Raw genomic sequence first — 16,079 nt, forward strand, 5'->3', positions numbered from 1 at the left:
CTTGGTCGGCGGTGACACACAGACAGCGGCTGCGGGCGGGCAGCACGGCCCCGGGGACGCCCGCACCCCGGGTCACAGGGCCCGGGCTAGCGTCTCGGCTCCGTCTGAAGCCGTGGTCGTTAGAGTGCGTGCAGGAGCAGCGAGGGGTGAGGAGAGCGGGATTGGAAATGGAGCAGCCGGGAATCGAACCTGCGCTGCGCGTATGTGCAGACGCAGTTCCTAGCTGTGTCCTCTGGGGACACAACACGCATGCGCAGCGAGCAGGCCCATCGCGGGGTCCTGGCCGCTGTGCAGTCCGGGGTCAGGGGTCTCCAGATGCTGAACGCAGGGGCTTCCTGGAGGGGGCAGGGCAGGTCAGCGCCGTCCCCCACACCTGTCCCAGGTGTCGTCTGTAGCAGAGGCATCCGCCGCTCCAGCAAATTGACCGAACCCGAAGAAGGCGTCCTGGGAACCCTAACTCGTACCCAGTCACGGGAAAAGCAGCCTGGGGCCTGTGGGTTGGCTCCTGGTGCCGTCCGCAGCTGGACAGTGTGGGGGACGGGTTGTCAGAGTCGCTGCCGAGCTGATGGCCTGTGGGCGGGGAGAGGCACCCCCCACCCCGCGTTTTGGAGAGCCGAGGTTGGAGAAGCCTCCTGGGTCAGGCCAGTGCAGCAGGAGACACAGAGGCCACAGCCATGCCCTCAGCCACAGGGCACTGCCCTCCACGCAAGGAAATACGGGCTTTTGGAGAAATGGCCAGTCCCGGGACGGGGCAAGGACAGGATGAGCGGCAGGAGCTTGTTTGACCACAACAGAAAAGCCAGCTTCCTGGCGCTTCCAGGAGCCAAAGCTGAGATTTTAGCAACAAAATAATGACCGCTGGTGACAGCTTAGAACCCAGGACGCAAGCAGCCAGGCATCCATCCTGATCCGAGAAGGAATGGAAGGTGCAGGGTCTGCCCCAGAGGGGGAGCTGTGCAGTAGGACGTCCCTGGTTGGCAGCCAGGAGAGTGTTCATTGCAGCAAGAAAAGTTAAGGAGAGCCAGGAAAACAATTTTTTAAAAATTGTTTTATTCATTTGAAAGAATTACAGAGAGAGATAGAGACAGAGAGAAAGGTCTTCCAACTGCTGGTTCACTCCCCAAATGGATGCAACCGCCAGAGCTGGGCCAATCCGAAGCCGGGAGCCAGGAGCTTCTTCCAGGTCTCCCTCGTGGGTGCAGGGGCCCAAGCACTTGGGCCATCCTCCACTGCTTTTCCAGGAGTATTATCAGGGAGCTGGATGGGAAATGGAGCAGCCGGGACTCGAACAGGTGCCCCTATGGGATGCTGGCGCTGCAGACGGCGGCTTTACCGGCTACGCCACAGCGCCGGCCCCAGGAAAACAAGTTCTAAAATGCTTGCTAAGACGAGTAGTGAAGAGGGTGAAGATTTGGCTGCTGCAGGTCTCAACGCCTCTGCCCGCAGCACAGCGACCACACACAAAGGGAGGAATGGAAACTGCAGGCGAGAACCTGGCGCCTCCGCCAAGAACACGAGCTCGTCCCCACTGGGCGCGGGACAGAGAGCTGGCAGGTGCCATGCAGGGGCTAGCCGGGGAAAGGCACCGCGTGTGTGCCGAGGGAAACCCGACTCAGGGCTGCCCTGCAGTCCCTGGTGATGCTAAATCCTGGAAGTCAAGGAGAGATGGAGGTCAGAAGGGACAGGAGGGGGTGGGCGTTTGCTCAGACTCCTGCTCCCCGTATCAAAGTGCCCGCCCGGTTCAAAGCCTGGCTCCTCCACTTCTGATCCGGCTTCCTGCTGATGCTCACCCTAGGAGGCAGCTGCTAATGGCTCAAGTGCCTGGGTCCCTAACGCCCACTTGGAAGACCCGGATGGAATTCCTAGCCCCTGCCTTCAGTCTAGCCTGGCCCCGACCACTGTAGGTATCTGGGGAAGGAGTCAGTGGATATGAGCTCTTGCTACCTGTCAAATAAATTTAAAAAATTTTTAAAAGCTTTAAAAGGGGACTGGAGGGAGCCAGCGCTAGGCAGATCGGAAACCAGGAGCTTCTCCCAGGTCTCCCACGTGGGTGCAGGGGCCGTTCTGTCTGTCCTCCCAGTCCAAGAACCACATCGGACTCCCCTGAGGCCGCAAGTGTCCCCACGTGCGGCTGACCAGCAGGCAGGCGGGCAGGCCGTCATCTGCTGAGCGGCTCCTCCAACGGCCGCGTGGCTCCCTGAAGTGGCCAGCAGGGGGCAGCCGTTCTGAGACATCCTCCACCAGGTTCCCTCAGCTTGGTGCAGGTTTTCAATAGGAAAGAGCTGGCGGCCAGCAGGGGTCAGGCGGCCGGCATGAAACCAGCCTGCTGTGCCAGGCCCCTTGCCCACCTGGCCCCGAGTGTGGACACCTCCACACCAGCCAGCAGCTACTGAGGCACGGTCCGTATCACTCAGCTGGGTTTTATCCCAGCTGTCACCTGGGCTTTCTCCCACTTTTGGGTATTTTATTGACAAAACCAAAACTGAACTTCAAAAGAGCCCAGTAAGAAAATTGGAAGACAATTTGCAGACCGGGAGGAAATATCTACGTATATCCGGCAGAGGACTTGTGTCTAGAGCGCATGTCGCATCTTCACACCTCGGGAAGAAGACACACAGGCAGCAGAGACCGGCATAGGGTTTTACCGTGGATGGCAGCCGTCCCACAATGCCGACACCATGGGCAAAAGACTCGGGCCAAAGAAAATATATAGATGGTCCATGGAGACGCGAAAACCTGAAAGGCACAGTTACAGAAAGAGAGAGAGAGAAGTAGAGACAGAGAGAGGTCTTCTATCCGCTGGTTCACTCCCAAATGGCCTCAATGGCCAGGGTTGGGCCAGACTGAAGCCAGAATCCAGGAGCTTCTTCTGGGTCTCCCACGTGGGCACAGGGCCCTAAGCACTTGGACCATCTTCCACTGTTTTCCCTGGCGCATTAGCAGGGAGCTGGATCGGAAGTGGAGCAGCCAGGACTTGAACCGCAGGTGGCAGCTTAACCCACGCTGCCACAGTGCCGGTCCCAAGACAGGCAATGAAGATGGCACTTAGTGGGTAGGCGGTGTGGTGCAGCGGGTTAAACCTCTGCTTGGGATGCCTGCACACCACACTGGAGTACAGGTTCAAGTCTCAGACCTCTGCATCCAGCATTCCTGCCAATGTACCCTGGGAGGCAGAGGCTGATTGTCCGAGAACCTGGGCCCCTGCTGCCCACACGGGAGACCCTCCTGGCTTCAGCCCGGAGGCTGCTGTGGTCATTTGATGAACCAGCAGACGGAAGATCAGTCTTGCATGCTCTTTCCCTCTCTTTGCCTTTCAAATAAATAGAAATAAATAAACATTGAGTGATGCTGTACCATTAGTCAATGCATTTAGAAGCTGAATCAGAAACAGAGCAGCCAGGGCTTGAACCAACATTCTGATATGGGACGCAGATGTTCCGAGCCGTGTCTAACCCTGTTGCGTTTCTCTCTCTCTCCCCCTCACACACACACACACACACACGCCTCTTTCTCTCTCTGACCACTCAGATCCCTTTCCTGTGAATTGTTCACTTACTGAATCCTGGGTCCTGGACGGGCAGCCCGGGGATGTGGGACACTGAACCTCTGCAGGCTGCCAGTGGCCATGTCTGTGAGGTTGATTTTGTAGGTCAACTGGAAGGTCACCGAGAGCCCAGGTCCAACGTTGCTCCTGGGTGTGTCTGTGAGGGTGCAGATCAGATCAGCATTTGAGGCGGTGTCTTCCCCCGAGGGCCACACAGAGCAGCAGGTAAAGTCACGCATCGCACAGGGGAGGGGTTGCAGTCCTGGCTGCTCCACTTCTGATCCAGCTCCCTCATGGCCTGAGAAAACGCTGGAAGATGACCCAAGTGCTTGGGCCCCTGCACCCACATGGGACACCTGGAAGAAGCTCCTGGATCCTGGCTTCAGATCAGCTCAGCTCCGGCTGTTACAGCCATCTGGGGGAATGAAACAGAGGATGGAAGACCTCTCTCTCTCTCGCTCTCTCTCTCTCTCTCTCTCTAACTCTGCCTTTCAAATGAATAATCTTAAAAAAAGGGGGGGCACGGGGGGAGGAATTCTTCCTGGTTTTACTCTCTCATGGATGAAGCTGGGACACCCCGTCTCCCCTTCAGTCCTCAGGCTGGGAGCCACTGTTCTGGGTCTCCGGCCCGCAGAGAGCACGCCTCGGGCATTCACTCTGTCATCACGTGAGTCTGCTCCTCCTCACCAGTTTCCAAACGTCTGCCCGCCCGCGGAGAGTACCTGTGTGTGACAGGTGCTATGGATGCATAGAGAGTGAGATCTGATGGATATGCCAGCTGACAGTGTCTCCATGGAGATTTACATGGAGGCGGGGCATATATACAGCTCTCTATGGATGCACATCTCTCTCTAAATATATGTCATCTACCCCTATTGGTTCTGTTTCTCTGGAGAACTCTAATGCAATGTTGTGGCCCTGAGACAGTTCCTGCAGCATAGAATTCCTGTATGACCCAAGCAGTTCAACTCCACTCCTAGGTAGACAGACAAGGTGAGAGAAAGCAGACAGAAATGCGTGGCTGAATGCTCCCGGCAGCGCTGTCCCTAGCAGCAGAAGGGTGGGTGTGTCCCGCCTGCCCCCGAAGGAGTGCGGGATGGACGGGCAGGTCCTGGCAGGACCATACGGCAAGCTCTTCCATAGAAAAGAGCAGCTACTGTGCAGGCTGCAGCTTGGGTGGACCTCGGGAGCGCGGGGAGACAGGGAGGAAGCCAGGCACACGGCTCCGTCCTGCAGGAAGCCCTTTGTGTGGAGTGTCTGGGTGGGCGGATGGGGTGCTGCCAGGGGTGGAGGAGGTGGGCGCTGGAGAGTGCCTTAGGGAGTGCAGGTGTCTCTCTGGGATGGCGAAAGGGTATTTTTAAAAAAGGTTTATTTTCTTTTATTCGAAAGGCAGAGTTACAGACAGAGGGAGAGACTGAGAGAGAGAGAGTTCTTCCAACCACTGGTTCACTCCCCAAATGGCCCCGATGGCCAGGGCAGGGCCAGGCAGAAGCCAGGGGCCAGGAGCTTCTTCCAGGTCTCCCATGTGGGTGCAGGGGCCCAAGCACTTGAGCCATCCTCTGCTGCTTTTCGAGGCCAAAGCAGAGAGCTGGATCAGAAGTGGAGCAGCCGGGACTCGAACCGGCATCCATATGGGATGCCGGCGCTATGCCACAGTGCTGGCCCTGATGAAAAAGTTGTTTTTTTTTTTTTAAGATTTATTTTATTTTAAAGTCAGAGTTACACAGAGAGAGGAGAGGCAGAGAGAGAGAGAGAGAGAGAGAGAGAGAGAGAGGTCTTCCATCTGCTGGTTCACTCCCCAGTTGGCCACAATGGCTGGAGCTGCACCGATCTGAAGCCAGGAGCCAGGAGCCTCCTCCAGGTCTCTCACATGGGTGCAGGGGCCCAAGGACTTGGGCCACCTTCCACTGCTTTCCCAGGCCACAACAGAGAGTTTGATCGAAAGTGGAGCAGCTGGGTCTTGAACCAGCGCCCATATGGGATGCCGGCGCTTCAGGTCAGGGCGTTAACCCTGCCACAGTTAACTGCGCCACAGTGCTGGCCCTGATAAAAAGGTTTTGAAACTAAAAAGAGGTGATAGTTGCAGAACACTGTGAGTGTGCTGAAGGTCACTAAATTATAACCTTGATTGATGGACTGATTGATTTGAAAGGCAGAGAGACAGACAAAATTTCCATCTGGGGGTTCACTGCCCAAATGCCTGCAACAGCTAGGGCTGGGCCAGGCTGCAGCCAGGAGCCAGGAGCGCCATCTGAGTCTCCCACACGGGTGCAGGGACCTGGGGATTTGAGCCATCATGTGCTGCCTCCCACGGTGCACATTGCAAGAAGCTAGAATCAGAGGTGGAGCTGGGAGTGAAATCAGGCACTCTGATGTGGGTTGTTAACCGCTGGGCAAATGCCTGCCCCTCTGCCTCCACGTTCACAAAAGAACACAGTGCAGGGCATCAGCCCACACGTCGTCGGGAGTCTGCTGTGACCACATCTTGGTCCCTATGTGAACTTGCTCTGCTAATTAGCATAATGACGTCATAATATGCCTTATTGGTGGCGAATATGGTGGTCCATTGGCTAAACTGGTGAATGTTAAAAATGGGGGGGGGCGGTGCTGTGGCGCAGCGGGTTAATGCTCTGGCCTGAAGCGCCAGCATCCCAAATGGGCACCAGTTCTAGTCCCGGCTGCTCCTCTTCCGATCCAGCTCTCTGCTGTGGCCTGGGAAAGCAGTGGAAGATGGCCCAAGTCCTTGGGCCTCTGCACCCATGTGGGAGACCCGGAAGAAGCTCCTGGCTCCTGGCTTCGGATCAGCTCAGCTCCATCCATTGCGGCCAATTGGGGAGTGAACTGTCGAATAGAAGACTTTCTCTCTCTCTCTCTCTCTCTCTCTCTCTCTCTCTCTGTGTGTGTGTGTGTGTGTGTAACCCTGACTTTCAAGTAAAAAAAAAAAAATGGGTGCTCATTGTTGAAATTAAATGTATTCTTCCAGACTTGAGGACTGCCTACCATTGAAAATCCACAGAGCAAAGCCTGGAAACCCCCGGGCCTGCTCATCCCTGGTGGAGCGGTAGCAGCCGTTGCTTGAGAGGATCTCTCGTTCGATGCTGAGCGTGGCGATCACAGGGCACTCTGCCTGCCTCTCCCTAAGGGTGTGATCAGGTCTCCCAGAAGGGCCAGGGCCTGAGACTTCACCGAACCTACAGAACGGGCTGTGTGCACGGCTTCCTGTCTGCTTGCCGGGAGTGTTGGTTTAAGGATTGTGCACTTAATCTGCATTTGCTCTGAGAATGGTTCTCCTAACGGGGTGGTCCCGGGTGGCTGCCTAGAAACTTAGGATTGTGCAGGATCTGGCTGGCCGAGGCAAGGCTGCAGCAGCGTCACTTGGAACAATGCACTGTTACCCAGTGATTTTCGTTAGTTTGCAACTCTTGATAATGGCTTTGTAGGAGCGCCTCCTCCGATTCTGGATACTAGATCATTTGCTTGAAGATCTGCTCTCTGAGTTTAGAATGGACTGCTCTTAAATTGGAACTATAAATAGATCTTTTTTATGCTGGTGATTCTGAAAGAACCAAACCACCCCCTTCACCTCCAGACCCACAAGGCATGTGCCAACCCCTTGGAAACACAAGACTGCATCCCAGATTGGAGACTGGATAAGGACCACAGGTTCTCCCTGGGCCTGGGCTCCTCTGTGAGGGAGGGGCCAGGACGGAGAGGAGGAAGGGGGCAAGGAGCTGAGCCTCAGAGAATTTGGGGTGCTCAGAGCAGTCGCTAATATCTTAACTTTGTAGACATCAGAATGAGAGGCAGGGGGCCGGCACTGTGATGTAAAGCTGCCAACTGCGGTGCCGGCATCCCATATGGGCACCGGTTTGAGTCCCAGCTGCTCCACCTCTGATCCAGCTCTCTGCTATGGCCTGAGAAACAGTAGGAGATAGCCCGAGTCCAAGGGCCCCTGCACCCATGTGGGAGACCCAGAGGAAGCTCCTGGCTCCTGGCTTTGGATCAGCGCAGCTCCAGCTGTTGTGGCCATCTGGGGAGTGAACCAACGGATGGAGGATCTCCCTCTCTGCCTCTACCTCTCTGAAACGCTGCCTTCCAAATAAATAAATAAATCCTTAAAAAAAAAAAAACAAAAAAAAAAACCAGAGGCAGGCTTTTGGCACTCACCATATCCCACGTCAGAGTACTTGGGTTTGAGTCTCGGCTCTCTTCCCAGACATGAGCTGTGCCATGAGCCACCCCCCCACCACGTGACTCCTGAGCCCTTGCAATGTGGTCAGTCTGATAGATGAGCCGCAAGTATCTAACACCCCCCGGATTGCAAAGCCTAGGCACAAAGTAGACGGGTGTGAAGAGTCTTAACGTCTTTCATAGTGATGACGTGTTGAGATGGAAATATCTGGCTTACCCTGAGTGAAACAAGATACGATTCAAGTTAATGTCGCTTGTTTTATGTTTTTAAAACTGTGGCACAGCACTTGAGAGGCCACTTGGGGGTACCTGGGCCCCTATGAGCGCGTCCTGGAGGACCCCAGCTCCCTACTAATGCACACCCTGGAGGCAGAGTGACGGCTGCAGCAGCTGTGCCCCCACCTCCATGGGAGACTGTTGAGTTCAGGTTCTGGGTTTCAGCCTGGCCCAGCCCCAGCCCTTGTGGGCATTTGGGGAGGGGGAGGGAATCGGCTGATAGAAGAGCTTCTCTCTCTCTCTCTCTCTCTCTCTCTGTCTCAAGACTACATCCCATACTGATGACTACATCCCATACTGGAGTACTGGTTCCAGCCCCACCTACTCTGCTTTTGATCTAGCTTCCTGCTAATGCACCCTGGGAGGCAGCTGATGTACCTGGGCCCCTGCCTCCCACGTGGGAGACCCAGATGGAGTTCTCGACTACTGATTTCAGCCTGACCCAGTCCTGGTTTTTGGGGGCACTTGAGAGGTGAGCCAGTAGATGGAAGATCTCTTTGTCTTCATCTCTCTCTGTCACTCTTTCAAGTAAGATGAAAAAATAAATATTACGAAAATGACATGGGGGACGGTGAGTGCCTGCATCCCATATGAGCGCCGGTTCGAGTCCCAGCTGCCCCACTTCCCATCCAGCTCTCTGCTATGGCCTGGGAAAGCAGTGGAAGATGGCCCAAGTCCTTGGGCCCCTGCACTCACTTGGTGGACCGAGAAGAAACTCCTGGTTCCTGGCTTCGGATCAGCGCAGCTCCAGCTGTTGTGACCATCTGGGGAGTGAACCTGTGGATGGAAGACCTCTCTCTTTCTCTCTGTCTCTCCCTCTGTCTCTGTATCTCTGACTTTCAAATAAAATAAAATAAATAAATCTTTAAAAAAAAATTAAAGGGGGGCAGGTGTTGTGGCCTAATGGGTAAGGCTGCTGCCTGGGACGCCAGCACTGGTCTGTGTCCTGGCTGTTCCACGTGTGATCCAGCTCCCGCTAAAGCACTTGGGAAAAGCAGAGGATGGCCCAGGTGCTTGGGCCCCTGCCATCCACATGGGAGATCTGGAGGAGGCGCCTGGCTCCTGGCTTCGGCCTGGTTCAGGCCTGGCGATTTGCAGTCATTTGGGGAGTGAACCAGCAGATCTCCCCTCACCGTAACTCTGATTTTCAAACTAACAAATCTTAAAAAAAAAAAAAGAAAATGAATTTTAAAATCTTGCTTTACAAAGCAACGTGGCATGTAGAAAACTCAAAACACAAACTGCAGCCGAAAGCGTGCATGTGCTCTGTCACAGAGCCCTGCGTGGGACGGCGCCGCTGCCGGTGCAAGTGGCTGCAGGATGGTGAGCAGAGGGCTTCTGCCACCTGCTGCCACCCCCAGGGACCTGCCCTGGCCTGAGGCTGGGGAGGAGTGGAGAGAGCTGAGCCAGGAGGGAGGGCGGAGCTCCTTAGGGCTGGGGATGGGGGACAGGGGTGGGGCCCTGAGAGCTGTCTTCTGGTGGCCGGTCCAGGGTGTGCTCCACCCCCTCCATGCGGGAAGGAGTCCCTTTCACTCGCAGAGTCCTGCTGCTGCTTTAATGGAGCCCTGCTTCGAGGCTGTGCGCTCCCTGAGCCTACAGGGAGCTGAGGTCATCCAGGGAGCTCAGGTCGGAGCTAAGCAGTCTCCAGCGGGGGGCTTCCTGGCAAGTCCCTGAGCTCCCCCGCTCCCCCACCTCCCCAGATCATAGACCATGGATGTCAAAGGGGCCCTTGGGACCTTGCCCACGTGGGGCTGGCGGCTTCTAGACCTGGCCTGGAGCCTGGAGTCCCAGGTTTCAGAGCTCCCGCAGCTGCGCCAGTGGAGGGTCTCAGGGCCTATGCCGGGGGCACCGTGGGCACAGGGCGTGGTTAGCCGGGGAGGGGGGACTCAGTGAAAGTCATGCACTGGGAGGGAGCGCTGTGCCAGTCCCCACCGCCTTCAGGGTTTAACATAAACAAAGACCGGAATCTCGCCCCCGGGGAGCCATCCCTGTGGGACCACAGTCAGTGAGGGCCACCTGGGACCAGCCACTGGGGAAGAGGTGGGGGAGGATGCCATGGACTGTGCAGAAGTGGATTCTGGGTATGCGGCCCCGGGTGTCTCTCAGCCTCCTTCCTGCTGCCCAGAGCTCAAAGGGCACCTCCCCACTGGTTCCTCCAAAAATGCCATTCATTCTCTCTCAAGTTTGCCCACACTCAGCCCTGAATATGTACTTTTTTAAAAATAAATTTTGTGGCCGGCGCCGTGGCTCAACAGGCTAATCCTCCACCTTGCGGCACCGGCACACCAGGTTCTAGTCCCGGTCGGGGCACCGATCCTGTCCCGGTTGCCCCTCTTCCAGGCCAGCTCTCTGCTGTGGCCAGGGAGTGCAGTGGAGGATGGCCCAAGTTCTTGGGCCCTGCACCCCATGGGAGACCAGGAGAAGCACCTGGCTCCTGCCATCGGAACAGCGCGGTGTGCCGGCCGCAGCGCGCTACCGCGGCGGCCATTGGAGGGTGAACCAACGGCAAAGGAAGACCTTTCTCTCTGTCTCTCTCTCTCACTATCCACTCTGCCTGTCTAAAAAAAAAAAAAAAAATTTGTTTTCTCTGTTAAAAAAAATATATATATATATATCTTTATTTTTATCTACTTCGAAGGCAGAGTGACAGACAAGAATGAGAGATCTTCCATCCTCTGGGTCACTCCCCAGTGCCTGCAACAGCCAGGGCTGGGCCAGGCCAGAGACAGGAGCCAGGAACTCATTCTGGGTCTCCCATGTGCATGGCAGATCGGTTATTTGAGCCGTCACCTGCTCTCTCTCAAGGCACACATTAGCAGGAAGCTAGAATTGGAGACGGAGCTGGGGCTCGAACCCAAGCACTCCAACATGGGGTGCAGTGTCCCAAGCGGCAACTTAACCCCCAAGCCAAATGCCCACGCCTGTTCTTCCGTTTTTGGGGCTTAGTTCCCTTCTGGCTTCTTTGTGTCGTGCTGGTCGGCCCTTCCTTGAGGATCCCGGGATGCTTAAGGACACAGCCGGGCTGAGAGATGCACCTGCTCTTGTCCAGGCACTGTGGGTGTGGAGAGACTCAATTCGAAGGGCCTGTCAGAGTGCATGGGCAGATGGTGTTGGGAGAAGGCCACACAGTGTATACCCCCTCTCAGTGTGCAATGGGGCCACTCCCCCAGCGAGAGGCAGGGATCTGTGCCCTCAGTCACTGAACTATACTATTTCTCTGTGGTGACCGCCTTGCCCCATGGAGTTCAGCTCCAGGACTTCTGAAGCCGCATGATAAAAGTGTATTTGGCTGCTTTCTGCCTCTCCTCCCGGGTGCTCGCCTGTGGAGCCCAGAGCCGGTGTTGTGAGGGAGGCAGACCCCAGGCGGAGACCTCCAGCCAGCCCACCACCAGAGGACGGCCTTGTGAGGGAGGAGCCGTCCCCTGATTTCTATCTCCTGCCTGCAGGCAGCCTCTGCTTCTGCTAAGTGGGCTGGAGGATTCCCCAAGTCACAGATTTGTGTACAAAATAAATGTCGTTTGGAGTAGCTTGTTACCCGGCCATAGAACCGGGAAGAAGTCTTGGAGTTAGAACAATAGTTTGGTTTCCTCATGAAACCCAGAACCTCCTAACCACTGCTGAGAATATTCGTGAAATAAATGAACTCAGGAGATGGCACAGGACCTGGCACTTCTGGCTACTGCAACCCCCACCCTACGTCCCATGTAGTCGTTCATCATGAACAATTATATATCTGGACTCAGCATTAAAAATGGTCAATAATTTGATTTAGTTTTTTGCTTGTTGGAGTTTTTAAAAAGATTTATTTATTTGGAAGAGTTACAGGAGAGAGAGAGAGAGAGAGAGAGAGAGAGAGATCGTCCATCCTCTAGTTCATTCCCCAGTGGCCACACTGCCTGGGGCTGGGCCACGCTGAAGCCAGGAGCCTGGAACTCCATCCGGCCCCCAATATGGGTGGCAGGGGCCCAAGTAATCAGGCCATCTTCAGCTGCTTTCCCAGGCGCATTAGCAAGGAGCTGGTTGTGAAATGGAGCAGCCGGGACTCCAGCGGGCGCCCATACTGGATGCCGGCAGGGCAGGCAGCGGCTGGAACGGAACGCCAGCCCCTGCTCCTTGGTTGTACACACAGCAGTGCATCTGCTGAAGCGCGGGTCTGACGTCACAGTGTTCGGTGCCCGTCAAGCACAATGGGTTTGTCTTCTGTCGGGCAGCAGCTGGCCACTGAGGGGGGGCGCCCCTCTTCCAGCCGTGACTTCTGATGGGCGTGGTCTCTAGGCAGACACCCAGGGTGGCCGGGTACTCTCTGGGGAACACCCGCAGTCACCTGTTTTGCCGGCAGGGTGGGCTTAGGTAGAGGGGCTCGCTATCTCCCAGCCCTTCCTCAGGGGCTGGGAGGCTGGGGGAGGCGTGTGGCCAGGGGAGCCCCCAGCCTCTGCCCCTGCAGCTCGTGTGCCTTTTGAGTGACCCCAAGTGACACATGCACATTTTGCAAACGTGCTTCCTCGCTTGGAAACAGCTAAGAAGAAGTGGAATTGTGTTCAAAATCTACTTTCATCAAGAATTTCCAACATTACATTCCCAAGTGAAAGGGAGTAAGTGTTGGATTCTTTGAATTTAATGTGTACTGTTGTAAATCATAGCATGTAAAAAATGGCTTAAAATCTTTACGAAACACACCTGCCGTGTTTCTTTGTCCCTGGCGAGGGTTTTGTCCGTGTGTGTGTGTGTGTGTGCGCGAAATGCATTGCGTAAAACGTGGAGGCAGACTCAGGACAACCCGGCCACCGCCACCAGGTCCCGGCCAGCGCCAGGAGCCGCTTCGTGCGGAAAACCTGTTTTCAGTAGCGATGGTAAAGAGATTTTTATTTCCTTTAAATATATAAAAAAAAATTGTTTTCCCTAATCGCTTTGTTAAAAAAAATAGCATTTCCAGCGCCAGGCACTAGCAGGTGCCCGGAGGTCCCTGGGTTCCCCGCGCGCTGCAGGCGCAGGCCGAGGGCCGGTCCCGGGCGCGCCCCAGCCCGCAGCCCCCAGGCCGTCTCCGTCGCGCCGGGGGCGAAGTCGCCATCTCCTGGGGAAGAACGCGGCCTCGCGTGTTTTTAATTCTCCTGCTAACCACACTGATTCCTGTGTTGGTTTTGTGTGTTTCACGAAAAAACGCCGGAGCCCCCGGGGCTGCGCAGGTCTCCGCGCCCCCAGCGGTTTCGGGATGCGTCCCCAGCCCGCGGGCTTATCTGCGGACCGTATTTTGGAAACAATCTCTTCAGTGCGTGTCCGCGCAGCGGCCGCCCCTCCCTGCGCTCCCCGCCTGCCTCTCCCACTCGGGGACTTCGGGGCGGGGGCGCGCGGGGCCGCTGTCCCCACTCAGCGCAGCCCATCGCGAGCCGCGGGTGCAAACCAGAAAGCGCTCGCCCAACGGTCGCCCAACTTGCCCGCTACCGTTTCCCGGCGACCGCGGGGCCCCCAGGCCCCCCGGGAACGGACGCCGGCGGCCGGGTCAGAGCCGCTCCGGGGTCCAGGCCAGGTGCGGGGGCGCGGTCAGCCTCCGGTGGCGAGCGGCGGGCGGGGGCCGCGGACCGCGGGCGCCGGGACGCGGACGCACCGAGCCCGGCGCCTCCTCCAAGCCGCGGCTCCGCCCCGCCGCCCCGCCCTCCCGCCTTCCTCCTAACCGCCCGGCCCGCGTCTCGCGGAGCGCGCAGAGCCCCGAGCCCGCGAGGAGCGCGCCGCCCGCCGGGTGCCAGGTCCCCCCGAGCCGCCGCCATGGCCAGCGAGGAGCTGGCGTGCAAACTTCAGCGCCGGCTGCGGCGCGAGGAGGCCGAGGCGGGGGACCCCCAGCCCGCGCCCCTCGCCGCCCGGGTCCCGGAGCCCAAGCCGGAGCCTCCCGCCCCGGCGCTCCCGGCCAGCGCCGACGCCGAGCTGAGCGCGCAGCTGAGCCGCCGGCTGGACATCAACGAGGGCGCGGTGCGGCCCCGCCGCTGCAAGGTCTTCAACCCCTACACCGAGTTCCCCGAGTTCAGCCGCCGCCTCATCAAGGACCTGGAGAGCAAGTTCAAGTTGTGAGCGCCAGGCGGGCGGGGAGAGGGCGCAGGGTTCGGGGGTGGGGGGGCTGCGCTCGGCGTTGGACGCGGGGCCGCCGGATCCCGCGCGCCCGCGTCCGTTCCGCGCGGCGCGTGCGGCGTGGGGGACCCGCCCCAAGTGTCCCTGCGCGCGGCTAGGCTGGGGCCGCCCGTGCGGTCCCCTGCGCCCGCCCGGTGCGCGCGGGGCCGCCCGTGCGGTCCCCTGCGCCCGCCCGGTGCGCGCCTCGCTTTGGAGCGCGACTTCGAGGAAAGGCAGCCCCCGCCGCGCCGCGCCCGCCGGTTCCAACTCGATTCCCCCAGGGGAGAAATTAGCCCCTGTCGCCCTTTTATCTTTTAAAACAAAAGGAGAAAGTTGATCCTTGGCTGCCGCGCGGTGTCTGCTCCGCGCGCGGAGGCTGGGAACGAGACTCGGGTACACCCGGTGGAAAGCAGCCGGGTCGTCCCGCTGCTCGTGGGGCCCGAGGCGCGCGTTGGAACCGCCCTGGCTGCCGGCTCGGGTCCCGCTGGGTCTGGTGCCCCCGGGGAGCGGCCGGAAGAGGCAGGCGCGCCCGGACCCCCGTCGGCCTTGTGGCCTGCCCGGCCCCCGGCCTCAGTCGCCCGCTCTGGAGAGTGGAGCAGTAACAGCGCCTGCCTTTTAAGGCCATCCAGTCCTTTGCCCACCGCGAGCTCCTAACCGAGCTATTAATATTATTTCCAGAATTGGGCCGAGACCGGAAAAATGCCCGGGGGAGCCGAGGCCGCCGGCCAGGTCACGCTTGGGGCGTTTTGAAAAGCGCCAGGAATGCGTGTCTGCCCCTTGGCCAGGACGTTCTAGTTCTATTTAAAGGCGGTGTGGCGGGCGCCGCCCCCTGCCCGGGGGTCCGCAAGGGCCGGCACCTGGGAACCCCGGGCTCGCCAACACCCTGGCCTCTCTAGCCCGGTTCTCTGCAGTTATTTCGGGTCTGGTTTGGGGTCGCCGATGGGAACGCAGGCCTGGGGCAGTGGCTGGTGGGAGTTGCTGTGGCTCACCTGGGGTCCCTGGACTGCTCGGCCGCCCCCTTCCCCATTCTCCCCCCAGCAGCTCCTCACAGTCCAGCTGGAATGGTGGGGGGGCTTCACCTTCAGGTTGCTTTGTGGTGGTTCTGGATCCTTGTGTTGTTTCTGCAGAGCAATCTTTGGGAAGAGAAGTTTGCTAGTTGGCCTCCTGCAAGCAACAAAGGGATTCTGAGCAGCCAGAGGGCTTTGGGAGGCCAAGCCAGATGCTGGCTGCCAGGGAGCAGGGGCTGGCCGAGTGGAGCCAAGGGGGAAGCTACCTGAGGCTGGGCACCACCACAGAGCTCCAGCCTGGCCCATCCTGTGGGTGATCTCTCTCTCTCTTCCCCACCCCTTTCTTTCTGAAGATTTATTTTAATAATTTGAAAGGCAGAATTACAGAGAGAGAGGAAGGGACACACAGAGAGAGAGATCTTCCATCCACTGGTTCACTCCCCAAATGGCCACCACAGTCAGGAATGAGCCAGGCCGAAGCCAGGAGCCAGGAGCTTCTTCCGGGTCTCCCACGTGGGTGCAGGGGCCCCTTGGGCCATCTTCCGCCGCTTTCCCAGGCGCATTAACAGGAAGCCAGATCAGAAATGGAGCAGCAGGGACTCGAACCGGCACCCATATGGGATGCTGGTGTCACAGGCGGGGCCCTTACCCGGGTCTCACGTGATGTTTCTTTCTCCCAAGCTACGATGTAGGCCAGCATTTGATGTTGGGTTTTCGTCACTTGCAACCACGATCAGCTTAGCCCAAAAGGGAATGATTTTGCTCATGGGATTAGCAAGCGTCGCTGGCTCCAGTACGGCCGGGCCCGTGTGGGCTTAGCGTCTCCTTAGCTGAGGCCAGCTTGTGCTCCACGTCATCCGCATGTTCCAGTGGCTCATCCCTGGAGGTGGCAGTGTGGCCCGGCAGCTCCCGGAAACCCCGTGGGAAAGAGAAAGAGCAGCCACAGAGAGGCCGGGACTCGAACC

At 58.0% G+C, this 16,079-nt stretch overlaps 1 protein-coding gene across 1 annotated transcript in view; it reads left to right on the plus strand.

Moving 5' to 3' along the window:
• Positions 1-13,765: 13,765 nt before the first annotated feature.
• The window catches only part of EFHD1 (EF-hand domain family member D1), a 48,691-nt gene continuing 46,377 nt past the window's right edge, over positions 13,766-16,079 (plus strand). The window contains exon 1 of the mRNA XM_062202503.1: positions 13,766-14,067. Coding sequence (XP_062058487.1) covers positions 13,772-14,067 — 296 coding nt within the window. The 5' untranslated portion in view covers positions 13,766-13,771. The remainder of the gene's footprint in view (positions 14,068-16,079) is intronic.

The sequence above is a fragment of the Lepus europaeus genome, chromosome 1 (assembly GCF_033115175.1).
Source record: "Lepus europaeus isolate LE1 chromosome 1, mLepTim1.pri, whole genome shotgun sequence".
Lineage (NCBI taxonomy): Eukaryota > Metazoa > Chordata > Mammalia > Lagomorpha > Leporidae > Lepus > Lepus europaeus.